At 50.2% G+C, this 14,062-nt stretch overlaps 1 protein-coding gene across 4 annotated transcripts in view; it reads left to right on the top strand.

Moving 5' to 3' along the window:
- Positions 1-8,207, top strand: part of STX16 (syntaxin 16) — a 26,139-nt gene extending 17,932 nt beyond the window's left edge. For all 4 annotated transcript variants that reach the window (XM_077778361.1, XM_077778358.1, XM_077778359.1 and 1 more), the window contains 4 exons: positions 855-946; positions 1,468-1,611; positions 2,825-2,905; positions 5,190-8,207. In XM_077778361.1, the coding sequence (XP_077634487.1) occupies positions 855-946; positions 1,468-1,611; positions 2,825-2,905; positions 5,190-5,294 (422 nt within the window). In that variant the 3' untranslated portion in view covers positions 5,295-8,207. The remainder of the gene's footprint in view (positions 1-854; positions 947-1,467; positions 1,612-2,824; positions 2,906-5,189) is intronic.
- Positions 8,208-14,062: the final 5,855 nt, after the last annotated feature.

The following is a 14,062-nucleotide window of genomic DNA, read 5'->3' as shown; positions in this document are numbered from 1 at the left end:
ACGGTGCCAGGACTGAGGCTGAGGACGGGGTATCGGAACAGTCACATGCAACAGAAACAAAGCTTCCTCTGTGCCAAGCTGGAAGAATGTGAATATCACTCTAGCGTGGCGCTCCCCCCAGCCTGTGGCCTCCCGGGTGTGGGGCCGGAGGACGCTGCCCACACGTAGGTAAAATCAGTTGTCATCACGTTGAAGCTTCGCGCTTGCGTAACAACTGAAGTATTGGAGTGCCTGTCCTGGCGCTAGGGATTCTGCCGGCCTGCCCCGCCCCCTTGCTTCCTGAGCAGTGCCAGTCCGGTGTTAGCCACGTCCGCATTCGAATTACCTCTAAACTGAGTTTTTCTTTATTGCCACTGTAATCAATAATCCCCACGTACTCCAAAAAAAACACCTAGTTCCCCCTCCATCTGAAAACTGGCATATTTGTTTTTTAATTTCATTACTTCTAAAATTTGATTAGGGCCATTTGGAATTGTTACTGGAGATGTTTCTAGAGAGAAACATTGATTTTTTTAAAAAATGTTTTACAACAGCAGTTAGATGAAATATTTCTGCCTCACTTAGAGATTCTCAGACTGTCTCAGTGTCCTTTAGTCACTCACTTGGCATTGAGTGAATTATACACGTTTACAGCGTGGTTTTCATCTTGAATGACCCCAGATGCTCGCATAGTGTTTTACGTTTATAATCTTTACTCTCCTCCCACCTCTGTGGGAGATGGGCTTCTTTTAAAGCTGCTAAGAATGTCTCCATTTTGACTGTTGAGTTTCACTCTAGATTTCCCCTTTTTAATGGTGGAGCCGTAACCAGCATGGTTTACATATTCGAGTAAAGTGAATTCCTATCTGTGATAGGCATGAAGAATCGAGAGGAAAGATCCCAGCATTTTTTTGATACATCAGTACCACTGATGGACGATGGAGACGATAATACTCTTTACGACCGGGTACGTGAGGGGCCGCAGAACCGACTGCTGTGCGCGTGCGCTCCGCTCTGTCCCTTCTCCTAGACCGTCTGCTTGTGCGCGGTGCACATGGGTCAGCGCCACCTCGAGTAGCTTTTGCAGCAGGTAGAAGGAGTCCTGGGGGCCATACCGTTTCTTCCTTTGCAAAAGCTACAAGGAGACCTTGTAATCTGCCTTCCAGAACCTTCAGGAAAGCAGTCTGCCACCCCACGGTGGGAGGAACCCAGAGAAGCACAGGGTTAATCCCGCTGGCTTTGCTCCTGGGCCCCTGTGCAGCCACAGACAGGGGTTCACCCCGTGCCCCCCGCTCGGGCCGGCTGTGCTTCAGATCCTGCAGCGTGTTTTAGGAATTTGGATCTTTCCTGCTAGGGCAAAATACGTGCTTGGGTTCTGTTTGCCTGCTTTGTGCAAGTGTTTTCACGTTGCGTTCTTTGAGTCGTGTCTGAGATCATACAGCATGCCTTTGTGGGGAACATACAAATCTGTACGTCTTGTTTCGCTAGGGTTTTACAGATGACCAGTTAGTGCTGGTGGAGCAGAACACGCTGATGGTGGAGGAGAGGGAGCGGGAGATAAGCCAGATCGTGCAGTCCATTTCTGACTTGAATGAGATCTTTAGGGACTTGGGAGCGATGATCGTGGAGCAGGTACGTGGTTTACCTTCCTCAGCATTGAGTCTTCCTGCCGTGACATTGGGTCCCTCTTCAGAGTTCTGATTCTGCATTCCTGTCGGAACAGAGTTCGACCCTTCTCCCCCCCACGGATGTACGTGTGCGCGCGCGTGTGTGGATTACAGACATGTGCTAATGTCACTTCCTATGAAGATATGAGAGCTTTTTTTTTTTTAAGTTAAAAAAACAAATATCAGGAGAAGATCTCATATTCTCCGTCCGAACCCCCAGGATGCTCTGGGGACCAGCCCACCCTGGGGTCTGGTGCCCCCCACTCAGCAAGGGCTCTGGCAGGAGATAAGGTTTCCCCTCTGATTTTGGCCGGTTACTGTGCAGTGGCAATGGGAACCACTAGCTTTCAAGTAGAATTAAATTGTTTGTTCACTGTTACAATCTGATTAGGGTGTTTTATTATCTTGCCAGCAGGGATTTGGGTCCTGATCCCCCTGCGAGCAGCTGCAGGATGGAGTGTTGAGGCTGTGGAAGATCTGGTTACAATAATTACTCCCGTGGTTCCCGAGGAACTGCCCCTGCTATCTCTCCTGTGCACGTGGCCCATTAGGAGCCCTCTTCTTGCATAGAGCCTGGTGTTGCCTTCTTTCTCTTTGAACCGAGAGATTAAACCATTAAAACCAGAATCCTCCTTGAGGCAAAGGCGTAGTTTGAGGAGGCCGATCAGAGCGAGCTGGCTGTCTTTGCTCTGAGCCACGGAAGCCCGTGCTGACGTTCGCAAACTCAGTCAGTTTCCAGGCCTCAGCCTCACTGGGCCTGGCTGAGCCCACGTTCTCTGCTTGCTTGGAGCCAAGCACTGAAGCAGCGACAGGCACAGAAGCCAGCCCTTCGCCTCTCAGAGTCCATTTCCACTGACCCGTATGTTTTTTACAGCCCCAGTAAGTCTGACTAAGGCGTAGCTTACAGTGGCTAAATCCTAAAGAGAAACCTCCGTTCGTCAGTATTTCTGTCTCACAAGTTAAGCCTTGATTGTAACTAACACGGCACTCTACCACTGAGTGCCTGATACTGCTGGGTGATGGATTCCAGAGCTTTCCGCGTGCACCCTTACAACACAGTTCGGGAAAAGAGATAATCCTGTGGGTGACGATGTCTGCGTCGTGCACCCGTCCACTCTGAAGCTCCGTGTCTCCCGTGGCGGGTGTTGACGGTCCTGTAACTGGCATGTCTTCCTCAGGGCACAGTCCTGGATAGAATCGACTATAACGTTGAGCAGTCCTGCATCAAAACCGAAGACGGCCTGAAGCAGCTCCACAAGGTAATGCCGTGCGTTTCGGCGGCTGAGAACGTGAGGACCTGCTCTCAGGCCCCACGGCTTCCTAGGCGGGCCCTCCGCGTGGCAGTGTAAGAACGCGCTAGCGGCCTGTGCGGAGCCCACCCCAGGGGTCATTACCGGCGCCCTGCAGGCAGCAGGTCCAGGCTCACCTCTCCCTTGGGTTTGACGCTGCTGGGAACTCCCTCCTGTGACAGGAAATTATAAAGCAGTCGGGCTTTTCTTTCTGTCAGAAAGCATTGCGTTCTGCGGGTCTTCTTGCTTTAGGAGCTCAGGGGAACAGGCACTGGCTAGACACGTGCCGAACGTTCTGTTCGTTGGTGCCGACTCGGGTCTCTCTCGTGGTGACACGCTTCTGACGACTTGCTGGCGGAGGGTCATTCTGGAGCAGACAGAAGTCTCGTTTTCCCTTCTCGTCCCCACAGTGCACCTGTGTGCTCCCTTGAGAAAAAAGTAGTTTGTTGAGGTGAGAGCAGCTCTCTTATTCTTGCTAAGAAGGTAGCGCTTTCAGGAAGATCTTTCATGATATTTGTTAAAAACAAATGGGAAGCGGCTTAGGAGCCTTGTCATCGGTGGCGACACAGGCGCAGATGCACGTGCAGCCGAGTGGGTCCCGTGTATAACCAGGAGCACGTTCGCCTGGGAAGGGAGGCGAATACCTCCCGAAGAAAATACTTTTCTGTCCGTTTCCTTGTATCTTTGAGACCCAGCGATAGTCGTAGCCACAGAACGAGCGTTTTCCCAGTCTCCTAACGTACGCACTGTCGTTTTGCGGAAATGGCGGCCCTCTGGCCCGGACGACCCTGGCGGCGTGCAGTGTCAGGTGTACAGAAAGTGACAGTGGCCGAGATCCGACCAGAAGCCCTTCGTGGCCACTGCCGCAGCAGGGTGGGAGTGAGACTCCCAGCCCCTGGCAAGAACAAGAGGCCTTCCTCGGACAGGCAAAGGGCCCTACGCAGGTAGATTCCTTGTGCCGCCAGCCTGTGTACGAGAGTGACTGCTAACGAGTTCCCCGCTCTCTAACACCCAGTTTCTGATGTGCTGTCGTTAAAGTTTCCTAAATAAAAGCTAGTGAAACGTGTCCTGTAACACAACACAGACTGTGGGCAAAGCTTTCCCCACAGCAGTGCACAAATCCAGTGGGAACTAAAAATACGTGTAGGGTCTACGTTATAAATCATTTTGAGAGGTTTTAAAGTCTGTGGTGTGGCTTCGGCTTCCCCGGTGTTCCGGGGTCCTCGTCAGGAGAGTGAGCGAGTCCCGTCTTCTCGAGAGAGAGTCCCGTTCTGCCAGCAGCACGGCTGCCCGGCTCCCTGGCCGTCCCCTCCTCCAGGCACAATGGAGCCTTGGGATTGCGCAGAGCCTGGCCCTCAAGACGGGCCGACCTGTCTATGCCGCGACTGCCTCCTGCTTGACGAGTGGCTCCCAGTGGGTAGGTCGGTCCACTTAGGAAACAAAACTAGCAGTCGGGAGCCCGATGGGGAACATGGAAGGGGGGTGAGGGAAGAGATTGGGCCTTCGTAGCAGACATTTCCACCAAGCTGTTCCCCCTTGTCCTTCCCTGTGAAATCCCCTCCCCACCCCACCCCTGGGGAAGGGCAGGGCGTGCTCTCCCCGGACACCCTCCTTCTCCACTCTCCTTCCTCTGGGCCGGTCCCCAGGAACCCAGGTGGGCCACTTTTGCATTTGTGCACAGCACGGGCTGTGTGACTGATGGCGAGCCCNTGCCAGCAGCACAGGGAGAGGGGCCCACGGGGGCTCCTCCTGCACTTGTCACCCACGGGTCACTCTCTCCCACTCCCATTTCAGAGGAGGAGTGTGGTCTTATGTCCAAATTCAGGGAAGTCACAAAACAACCCTCTGTGGGGCCGTCAGACTGACGGGGGTCGCCTTAGCCAGTCGTCTGACCTCGTGGTGAGGGCGCTGCGCGTCTGTCCAAGGGACCGTGTCCAGGAAGAGGAGGCTTTCATTGAAAGAGGGGTTCATCACAGGCAGTGGCAGCCAGCGGGGAGGCAGGTCCGGCCGGCCCGGAGGCAGAGTCGCGGACCCTTCCTGCAGCCTCTGTCTCAGCAGTGGAGCCGGGGTCGGGCTCCGGGGCAGTGGGGGGGTGGGGGGAGGCTTTGGGATCAAGGAACTCATCCTCTCATGGTGATTAAGATTGGAGGCGCCGGTTATGCCGACAGAGCCGTGAGCCCAGAACTGGAAGCAAGCGAGCTTGGTGTTCAGCCTTTTGGGAGAATGACAGCCTCTTTCCCTCCTCTTTCTGTAGGCAGAGCAGTATCAGAAGAAGAATCGGAAGATGCTTGTGATTTTAATATTATTTGTCATCATCATTATCCTCATTGTTGTCCTGATCGGCGTGAAGTCTCGCTAGGCGCCTGTGGGGCTGCGTGGGCCGCCCGCGTGGACTCCCGGGCGCCAGGGGCTCGGCCGCCCTGCGGGCACAGCGGAGGCACAGGCCGCGGACCGCGTGGGGGCAGCGAGAGCTTACCTGGACCCTCGTCGTCGCCGTCGTGCTCCAGCCGTGGGAACGAGCTGCTGCTTTTCCTTCATTGTCAAGAACTTACGGACCTTTGATAGCGCTGGAGAATAGAGATTGAGTTCTGTCATCGGTTATAATATATATTTTTTTTAGAAAGAGAAAATGAGTTGAATGTTTACAGGCTCTTCCCACGCTGTTCGATATTGTACGTGCGTCTGCTATTTTTTTAGCAGTCCTCTCTGAGCAGCATGTAAAAATAATTTTTGGAAACGTTTTTTAAAAACCATCTGGTTTTTAAGAAATTTGGTACCAAAAATTTATGAGTAGAGGCAAAAATGCCTTTTCATCTCTCTGTATATTTTCCAGTTGAAAACAAACTGAGAAGTCCTTTAAGAATTTATAATCCGTTCCCCATTAACTTAATTTAGCTTTTCCATCACTGTTAATGATCAGAGTAACAAAGTGTGAAAAATAAGAAACCATCATTGATGTTAATTAACACATTTAGATGGGCCAGTTAAAACAGCTTCATAAGTTTAAATTAATCGTAAATGGACTATTCTTCATTGCGAGTTCGTGCACTGCATTTTCTACTGTAAACCAAAAGGGGTTACTAACAGAACCACCTAAATTTAAAAGTTGGTCATTTGAACCAACCTCTCACATGGAAACACGAAAAGGGGAAGCTTGGCAGGGTCGTGAAAGTCACCAGAGTCAGCCAGTGTGCCCGGCCCCGGCCATCCTTGCTCTATCCGTCATTTCTACACCAACCACATAATGACCTGTTCAAACCAGACACCATTTAATGAACTGTGAATTTACACAGAGGCCATTCTAAATGGGTCACCCCATTTAGGATTAGTGGATCTCAAATTATTAACCAAACATCACTCCATTTCAAAGTAAAATATTCCACCAAGGGTATGATTTATCGGCTCTTCCATTGCTACTTAACATGCCCAGAAAGTAAGCACGTTCCTGCAGATTGTGCAAGTCTTGACTAGAAACTCACTCACTTGTGTGAGCATGGACCAGATCGCCACCGTAGGCTTTGCCGTCCTCTTCCCTGTTATCACTATGGTGCTCGAATATACCCCTGCGACTGTGAGTTACGTGGGGAGTGGTGATGGCTTTGGAAGCTCACCGTGTTCATCTTCTATCTGGTCTTGAGACGCCAGTACAGTTCTAATGGTCTTTGTGTAATTCTCGATGGCTTTTCCGTTTTTTACCTCTCCTAAAAAGTTTGAGAAGAGCATGACCTCATTAAATGTTTTATTTGGATCGGCCACATGAAATATGTCTTTAGAATTGACTTTGAAGTTATTTCCAGAAACTTAAACACAAGTCCAGTAGTTCGGGTTGTCCGGGCAGATCACGGTCGTCACGCCCGCACCCATGCCCCAGCCTTCCCTTCTCAAGTTGTTTGCAAACTCCTGGCTGCCACTGGCCTCCCTGTGACCCATGCGGCTTTAACGACCCAAAGGGGCCCCTGGCATTTCAGGAAATCACCTGGTATTCCCAACAAACCATCATTTACTAGGAGAGAAGGTCAGGAAACAGGAATCCACCACCTTCCTGATCACCCCTGAAACGTGCGGCTCCCACGTTCTTGAGAATCGCTGTAGGCATTTTCCAGTCACAGCGGATTTTCATCCGGTGGCCGAGTCAAGATGTTCCCCTTGACCGGCTGCTCCTAGGAGCGGGGGCCGTTTCAGGTCAGGGGGCTTCCCGCCCCAGCGGTCGACAGCGTCAACAGGCTCAGTGGTCTTAACGTTGAAGGAAAGTGACCCTTTAAGAAAGGATCGCCAAAAAAAGAAGAAAAAAAGTATCACCGTTTATTTATATTTATTTTCAGTTAATAGGGTGATTCAGGTTGGGTTTTACCCACCGCCAACCCTTTGGGGTAAAATAACCGGATCTAACAGAAGTGGTTGTAGGTCTCAAGTGAGCCGAGAAAGCAGTGCAGTACCAGAGGGGGTCCCAGCTGTCCGCTGCCATCACCTTGTCCCTTGTCCCGAGGCCGGGAAGCGGTCCCGGGCGTGTGCTCCGCAAAACACTGTATTTTTCTTTTGAGCGTTTACTTAGGGAAAGATCAGCAGCCTTGGGGGATAGATCAGTCGTGGAGCCCAGGAACCTCAGGGTAATTCTTTCCTTCTGAAGGACACGGGCTCCTTTTCCCCCAGACGGCCATTGTCTGTGGGAAGGCCGAGCCATCCATCTCTGCTGGGCTCTGGTGGCAATGATCGCCAGCCCGGCCTCTCCCCTCGCCCAGGACACGACCGGGGAGGGAGGGCCCGAAGAGCACAGAAAGCGCCCTCTGGGCAGCCCTGGGCTCGGGCCCCGGACACCTGCCCCCTTGACCGTGTCCAGGGCCGGAGAGGAGATAAGCAAACATTTACCGTCAGGTCTGCAGAGCGCCTGATCTTTCCTGAGATTGTAACTGAAATCTACTGTCTCTCGTTGTATTAATTTGGGGGTGGGGGTGCCAGCTTCGCCATGGGCGTGAGGCAGTGTATGTCTCTAATTTAACGGATTTATCGCTTTCTCTGCTAATTGAGAGAGCATTATTTATTTGTTTTGACACGAGTGCTTTCAGTGTTTTATCCTAGCTAATGGCTTCTTAAAGGTAATAAAACCCTTCCAACCTAATTGGTCAGATAAGACTTTTTTCCTCATGTGCTTAAATAAAGCAATTAGTGAAGCGCTTCTATCCAAAATGACTTTTTTTTTTGTCCTTTTTTAAAACTAATTTACTGTTACTGGAAACTTTTTGTACAATAAAGCAATCATGCGGATTAAAGAGCATCCTGCAATCCTCGCATTAATTTTCATGATGGGGCCCGCGTCGTCCTCAGGTGCGCCTGTTATGGAGGGCCTGGTCCGCTCTGGTCGTTTGAACCAAGGACTGTCTATTTTGTGTCGGAGGCCTTGCCTCGGTGTCCGAAAGTCCATCCGTCTGCCTGATGGGTACTCGCAGAGGGACCAGTCTGGCTGCCATCCAGTGTACAAAAGGCGAGCTGGGTAATTACGTCTCTTATGAAAACGTATGCTTCGTATACAGACAAGAAGCGTTAGGAGACCTTCAAATAAAACTCAAGAACTCTGGTCGTCACCCAAAATTTGAGCAACCTCCCGTTCTTCCCCATTCTCCTGTAACTGCAGCAGAATGGCTTGCCCAGCCCGGCTTACTTGGTAGGGTGCTGTGTTAACTCTAACATGCTAGCTTCATTTTCATCACCAGGCTCCCCTGCTCTAGTCAAAACCTGTGGGAACCAGATGGAAAGGCCCAGGTAATGTCTCCTCAGAAGAGACATTTGACAGGCGGGTGCAGGGAGGTCGGGATGGCGCCACCGCGGTGCTACTTCAGCCGGCTAGTTTAGCACGAGTTCCCGTGTCTTCTGAGATTCAGGTGGGCGCCCTCGGTTCACTTGCCGTCAGCTGCATTCGCAACCTAGCAGTGTGTGTACGTGTAAATGTGGCTTCAGATTGTGTGTGTGTGTGTGTGTGTGTGTGAGCCCTTAGAAACCCCGAACTTTCGCTCTAGGTGCCCTTGACCACCCAGCTGCCATGTCTAACCTTGTTGCCTGATGTTTTTGTTTAGTGTTGTTTTGGAATTGAGGGAAATGATGGGCATTCGTTCAGGCGAACTAACGTGGACGCTGGGTGGGCTGGCGAGAGACTTCCAGCTCGTCTGAAAACCATCCAGACATAGGGCCCCAAATTGATCGCTGGGCACCGGCTGTGTACTGCGTGTGTCTGGGCCCGGCTGCACGCCACCCTCAGCTTCCTTCTAGCAGACTCTGGTGCGGCCTTCTTACAACAGGAAAGGGCACTCCACAGAGTCAAATGGCAGAGACTCGTGCACAATTATCTGGTCAGTTGAAGCAAAAGAAAATAGTCATTTGTCCAATTGTCCAAATTAGCTCTCTGGACTGTCCTGAATGCTCAGGATAATTGTGTGGGCCTCCACTTCAGCTCCGTGCTCTGGCTAAGACAGACCATTTAAATGAGACGCCATTCGGTACAAGGTACATGTCAATTAGAGTTCGTGAAATTAGACCATAGGGTTTAGCGTTTTCTGTTTGTCAACTAGTCTCCTAAAGTTGTTTGTAGCTAATCATCCCAATTCCGCCACTAGTAATCACTGTTTCATTTTATAGATGTCATAGAGGCAGAAGGGGCCTTGGTTTCCGTCATGTGGTCTCGTGGAGAAAGTGCTGAGGGAATCACGTGGTTTTTTTAACTTGGCATTCTGACTCAGGACCCCGTGACGGACCTCCGTTTTCATTGCCAGTTGGGCAGAGACCATCTTCCCCTCCTCTCCCAACCAGCCCCCCTTTCCCAGATGGGGAAACTGAGACCCCCGCAAGAGGGGCTCCCCAAGGTCACATGACTAGCCCAAGCCAGGGCTGGAGCTAGAACCTTCAGCGTTCCCGTCTCCAGACCAGGACCATTTCGGCTCCTGCCATTTGAATTGTTCATTTCTTTCCATGAAATTAAATGACCTTCTACGAGAAAGACTTAATGGTCAAGATGTGATGTGGTAAAGGCTTCCTCAAGGATTTTTTACCTTATTACAGAGATTAGACCAGACTGAGGCTAAGAGAGATTTGCAAACAGTGGCATCTCATTATCCCTAGTTCAGTTTTTCATGTAATTGGTGTGAAGAGATTACCGCTGATGAGTAAGCCTCTGCCGAACAGAAAATAATGATTCTTCTGTGACGTGACATGGTATACATACGTGTGTGTGTGTTTGGGGGTGTTTATGAAAGGTACACGTACACATAAAATGCTTACCAAGATGGATCGTGTTATTTTAAAGTTGTAAACGATAAGAAATAGGCTTGAGCAAAACCGATCTTACAATTGCCTGAGAATGTAACACTTCATTTCCGCACTATGCAATGGCTAGAAATTGATTTTTTTTTTAAATCCAATTAAGCCTCAAGGTTGGTTATCCATTTAAAAGGTCGGCTGAGTTAAACAATGACAGTACCTTCAGTTCATGCTAATAATTAAATTTACACAGAACTCGAGCGTTTTCCATCATGCCTCATGGAAGCAGACATCCTGTGTATTGCACAAAAATGTTCCGCGGAAGTCACCCCTCTCCCCTGCCCCACCCCGGTGCCTGCATGCCAGCCGAGCATGAACCCTGACCGGGTCAGTCCGCAGGCCCCCGGCTGCCATCCCTGTGGCTTCTTCCCTGGCATTCCCACAGAACACCCCGGAACGCCCTGATGCCCGCTCACCTCCCGTCTCCCCTTCCCTCCGGCCCCAGGGGTGTTGGGAGACTGCAGGTAACCTCGTTTAAAGAGAAAAAAGGGGGGCTTCTGGCATGTGTACCCCTGGTGTACCCATGAAACTACTCTGTTTCACGTGCTGCCGAGTTTCTAACGTGACAAATAAATCACGTTTTAAAAATAGTACTTTGCGGTGCGTATTGACTCTTTGTTCCCAATGTGTTAAGGAAAAGACTTCAAAATGTCTCTTGATGGTACTCGTAGGTGATGTTTAAGTACTTGACCTTATGAAGGTGTCAGGCGAACCAGGACTCCGATTGACACGCTTTTTACCCTGTTTGGGTTGTAACGTCACTCCCATTTTGTAAAGCACCGAGATGGGATATTTGATCTTGCGTCAAATCTTATTTCAAACCTAGCATTTTAACCTGCGTTGTAGTGTAAGGAAGGTCACGCCAATTCAGTACTTTCCGTCCGTAACTATGAACCAGCCTGAAAGATGGAACCTTCCAGATTTAGTGAGGAAAAAATATATATATATTGAATTTCCCTCTCAGGGCCCTGAAGAAAAACTAACAATTCCTGCTAAGTTTTCTGTCCCCCACCCCACCCCCACCTCACACCCCTCAGCTGCCCAAATCCTCAGCCACAGTCTGTGATCCTTTCTTACTTTTTCAAAGCTCCACGTTCAGCCAATGCCTGTAGATGTGTTTCTTCACACAGGCGTGTCCCCGAGGAAAAAAACGCGGCTCAGGTTTTTGAAGATGGAATCATTTCTGATGCGCTAGAGAAACATGTCACTTAAAAGGACCCTGTAAGTGCAGGGTTTCCTGAAGAAAAGCTTTCTTGATCAAAATAAACATTTGCACCCCCTCAGTGTGCTTTGCTGTACACCTTCCTTCCCGTCTGCTATGTTGCTTCAAGGAAGGTGGAACGACACTCGGCCTCGTAATTACTTCTCAGTTCCTGTCTGCACTCCCCGTCCCCGGGTCCCCGGTCTTCCATAGGCCCTTGCAAACTTTCGCGGGGACAGGACTAATTCTGTCAGTGTTCAGAAGTAAATAAGAATCTGGTCCCTGGGACAGGACGGTTATTACTAGCCCAACACAGCGGCCTCCCTGGGAGGGTAATTTAGGCTGCCCGAGCGCCAGGGACTGCCCAGAGCAGCTGGCCCAGACCCTCACTTTATCGAAAATTCCTAAAAACAGATGTTTGAAGGAACCCTTTTTGTTGTTAGTAAGTGGTTCCTCCGGTACATTTTTTTTTTAAAGATTTTTTTTTAATGTTTTATTTCTAGGAGAGAGAGAGAGAGACAGCGTGAGCAGGGGAGGGTCAGAGAGAGAGGGAGTCACAGACTGAAACAGGCTCCAGGCTCTGAGCTGGCAGTCAGCACAGAGCCCGACGCGGGGCTCGAACCCACGAACCGCGAGATCATGACCTAAGCGAAAGTCGGACGCTCAACCGACTGAGCCACCCAGGCGCCCCATCCTCTGGTACATTTTTATTAACAATCTCTCATCCCACTGGTCACAGATCTTTAGGGGAGATCACAGAATGTGCTTTTTTGAGCAAAGTGCACGCGAGATGACATGTAGGATACGGTCTTGTGTGTCGAAATGTGAATATGTATAAACGTGCTTTTGGTTTTGTTTTTCCAAAAAGAAACAGGAAAGATAAACCAAAACCTGATAAAAGTAGTTGCCTCTGGGGGGATGAGTGGGAAAGGAGTAGAAGGTTCAGGGAGCATCTCTGAGCCTTCCTTCATGCAGTTGCAACTCCTGAGCCACATAAATGTTGTTCGTCTTCAGAAAATAAACTTTAAAAAATGAAAACGGCAAGCCGTTCAGTTCAATACAAACAGGCACAGGAATGTAGGAAGGAGATGGACGCGCCGTACAGAAACCAAGGAAATGTCGAAGACACCGGCGGGGTGATGCTAAGAACAAAAAGAACTTTCCAACTTGAGGTACTGGGTTTGTTGTCATGAGTGCTATCGAACAAACACTCCAGTATCCACCGAAGGGTGAGTGGGGCCTCGGGTCCTCACTGTGGGAGAAGGAAGTACCAACATAGGGTGGGCACGCAAGGACAAGCCCAGTAACGTGGGCTTCGAATCAGAGGAATCCGTGTGAACCCATAATGTTAAAAAAACCCAAATCCTCCTTCTGTCTCCCAAAAGAATCAGGAACAGTGACAGGAGAGGAGGAGCGGGCACGCTTCCCACGCAGCACTGGGTTTCCAGATGGAAATCGAAACGGCCATTCCCCCGACGTCAAGGAGACGGGGCTCCCGTGAGGCCCTGCAGACTCTTTGGTTTGGGGCGGGGAAGGAGCAGAGTGAGCCTGGGGACCATCTTCTCCTTCCAGGGAGGACAGAAGTCCTCAAAGACGGATGGTGACATGCGGAAAAGACACGGGGGAGGGGCCCTGGGGGGCTCAGTTGGTTAAGCATCTGACTTCCGCTCAGGTCATGACCTCACAGCTTGTGAGTCCGAGCCCCGTGTTGGGCTCTGTGCTGACAGCTCAGAGCCTGGAGCCTGTTTCGGATTCTGTGTCTCCCTCTCTCTCTGACCCTCCCCTGCTCATGTTGTCTCTCTCTCTTTCTCAGAAATAAGTAAAACATAAAAAACTTAAAAAAAAAAAAGACTTCCAGGTGGAAAACGTGGAAGGGACAATTCGGCTAGAAAATCACCATGTTGCAACCAGTGCATGATTGAGGCAGAGAATGTCACTGGATGGGAAAGCTTTTGGGGGAGAGTTCAGGAAACAGAAAAGGTCCGGATCTCAGAGGGTCCACACACTTGGAAGAGGAGACTGAGCTGAATGCTATTAATGACGAGGAGGGAAATGGACCTTTACCGTGAAGAGATCTGGTCGACACCACTTAAACCCAGTAGCCCAGCTGGGCCGTAGCAGGAGCCACGTGGGTTAGGTGGCTCTGGATGACGTGCAGTGGGAAACACAGTGTGTTTAAGCCGAATCTAATCGTAAGGAAACACTCCCATGAATGCAGACCACAGGGCTTCAACGAGACACGTCAATGTCAGGAAACACAAAGGCAAGGATTGTTCGGGAATCAAGGAGACCAAATAGAACAGACAACCAGGCGGAAGGGCTGGTCTTTATTTGGGTTCTGGAGTTTTAAAAGGCAATGAAGGACATTTTGGGGACAATTAAACACATTTCAATGTGGACTGTGTATAGATAATGGTATTGTTTCAGGGTTCGTTTTCCGTGGGTCTGATCAGGATATTATCGTGATTATGTGGGCTTGTGACCTTGTTCCTAAGAGATACATGCTGACATGTTTAGTGTATTTAGTGTTTGCAACCAACTTCAAATCGTACAGGAAAAAGTCTGTGTCCACACACACACACACACACAGACACACACACACATCATGGACCCAGGTAAAG

This window comes from Crocuta crocuta, unplaced genomic scaffold, assembly GCF_008692635.1.
Source record: "Crocuta crocuta isolate KB4526 unplaced genomic scaffold, BGI_CrCroc_1.0 scaffold27, whole genome shotgun sequence".
Classification (NCBI taxonomy): domain Eukaryota; kingdom Metazoa; phylum Chordata; class Mammalia; order Carnivora; family Hyaenidae; genus Crocuta; species Crocuta crocuta.
This window is presented reverse-complemented; position numbering and strand designations above follow the sequence as displayed.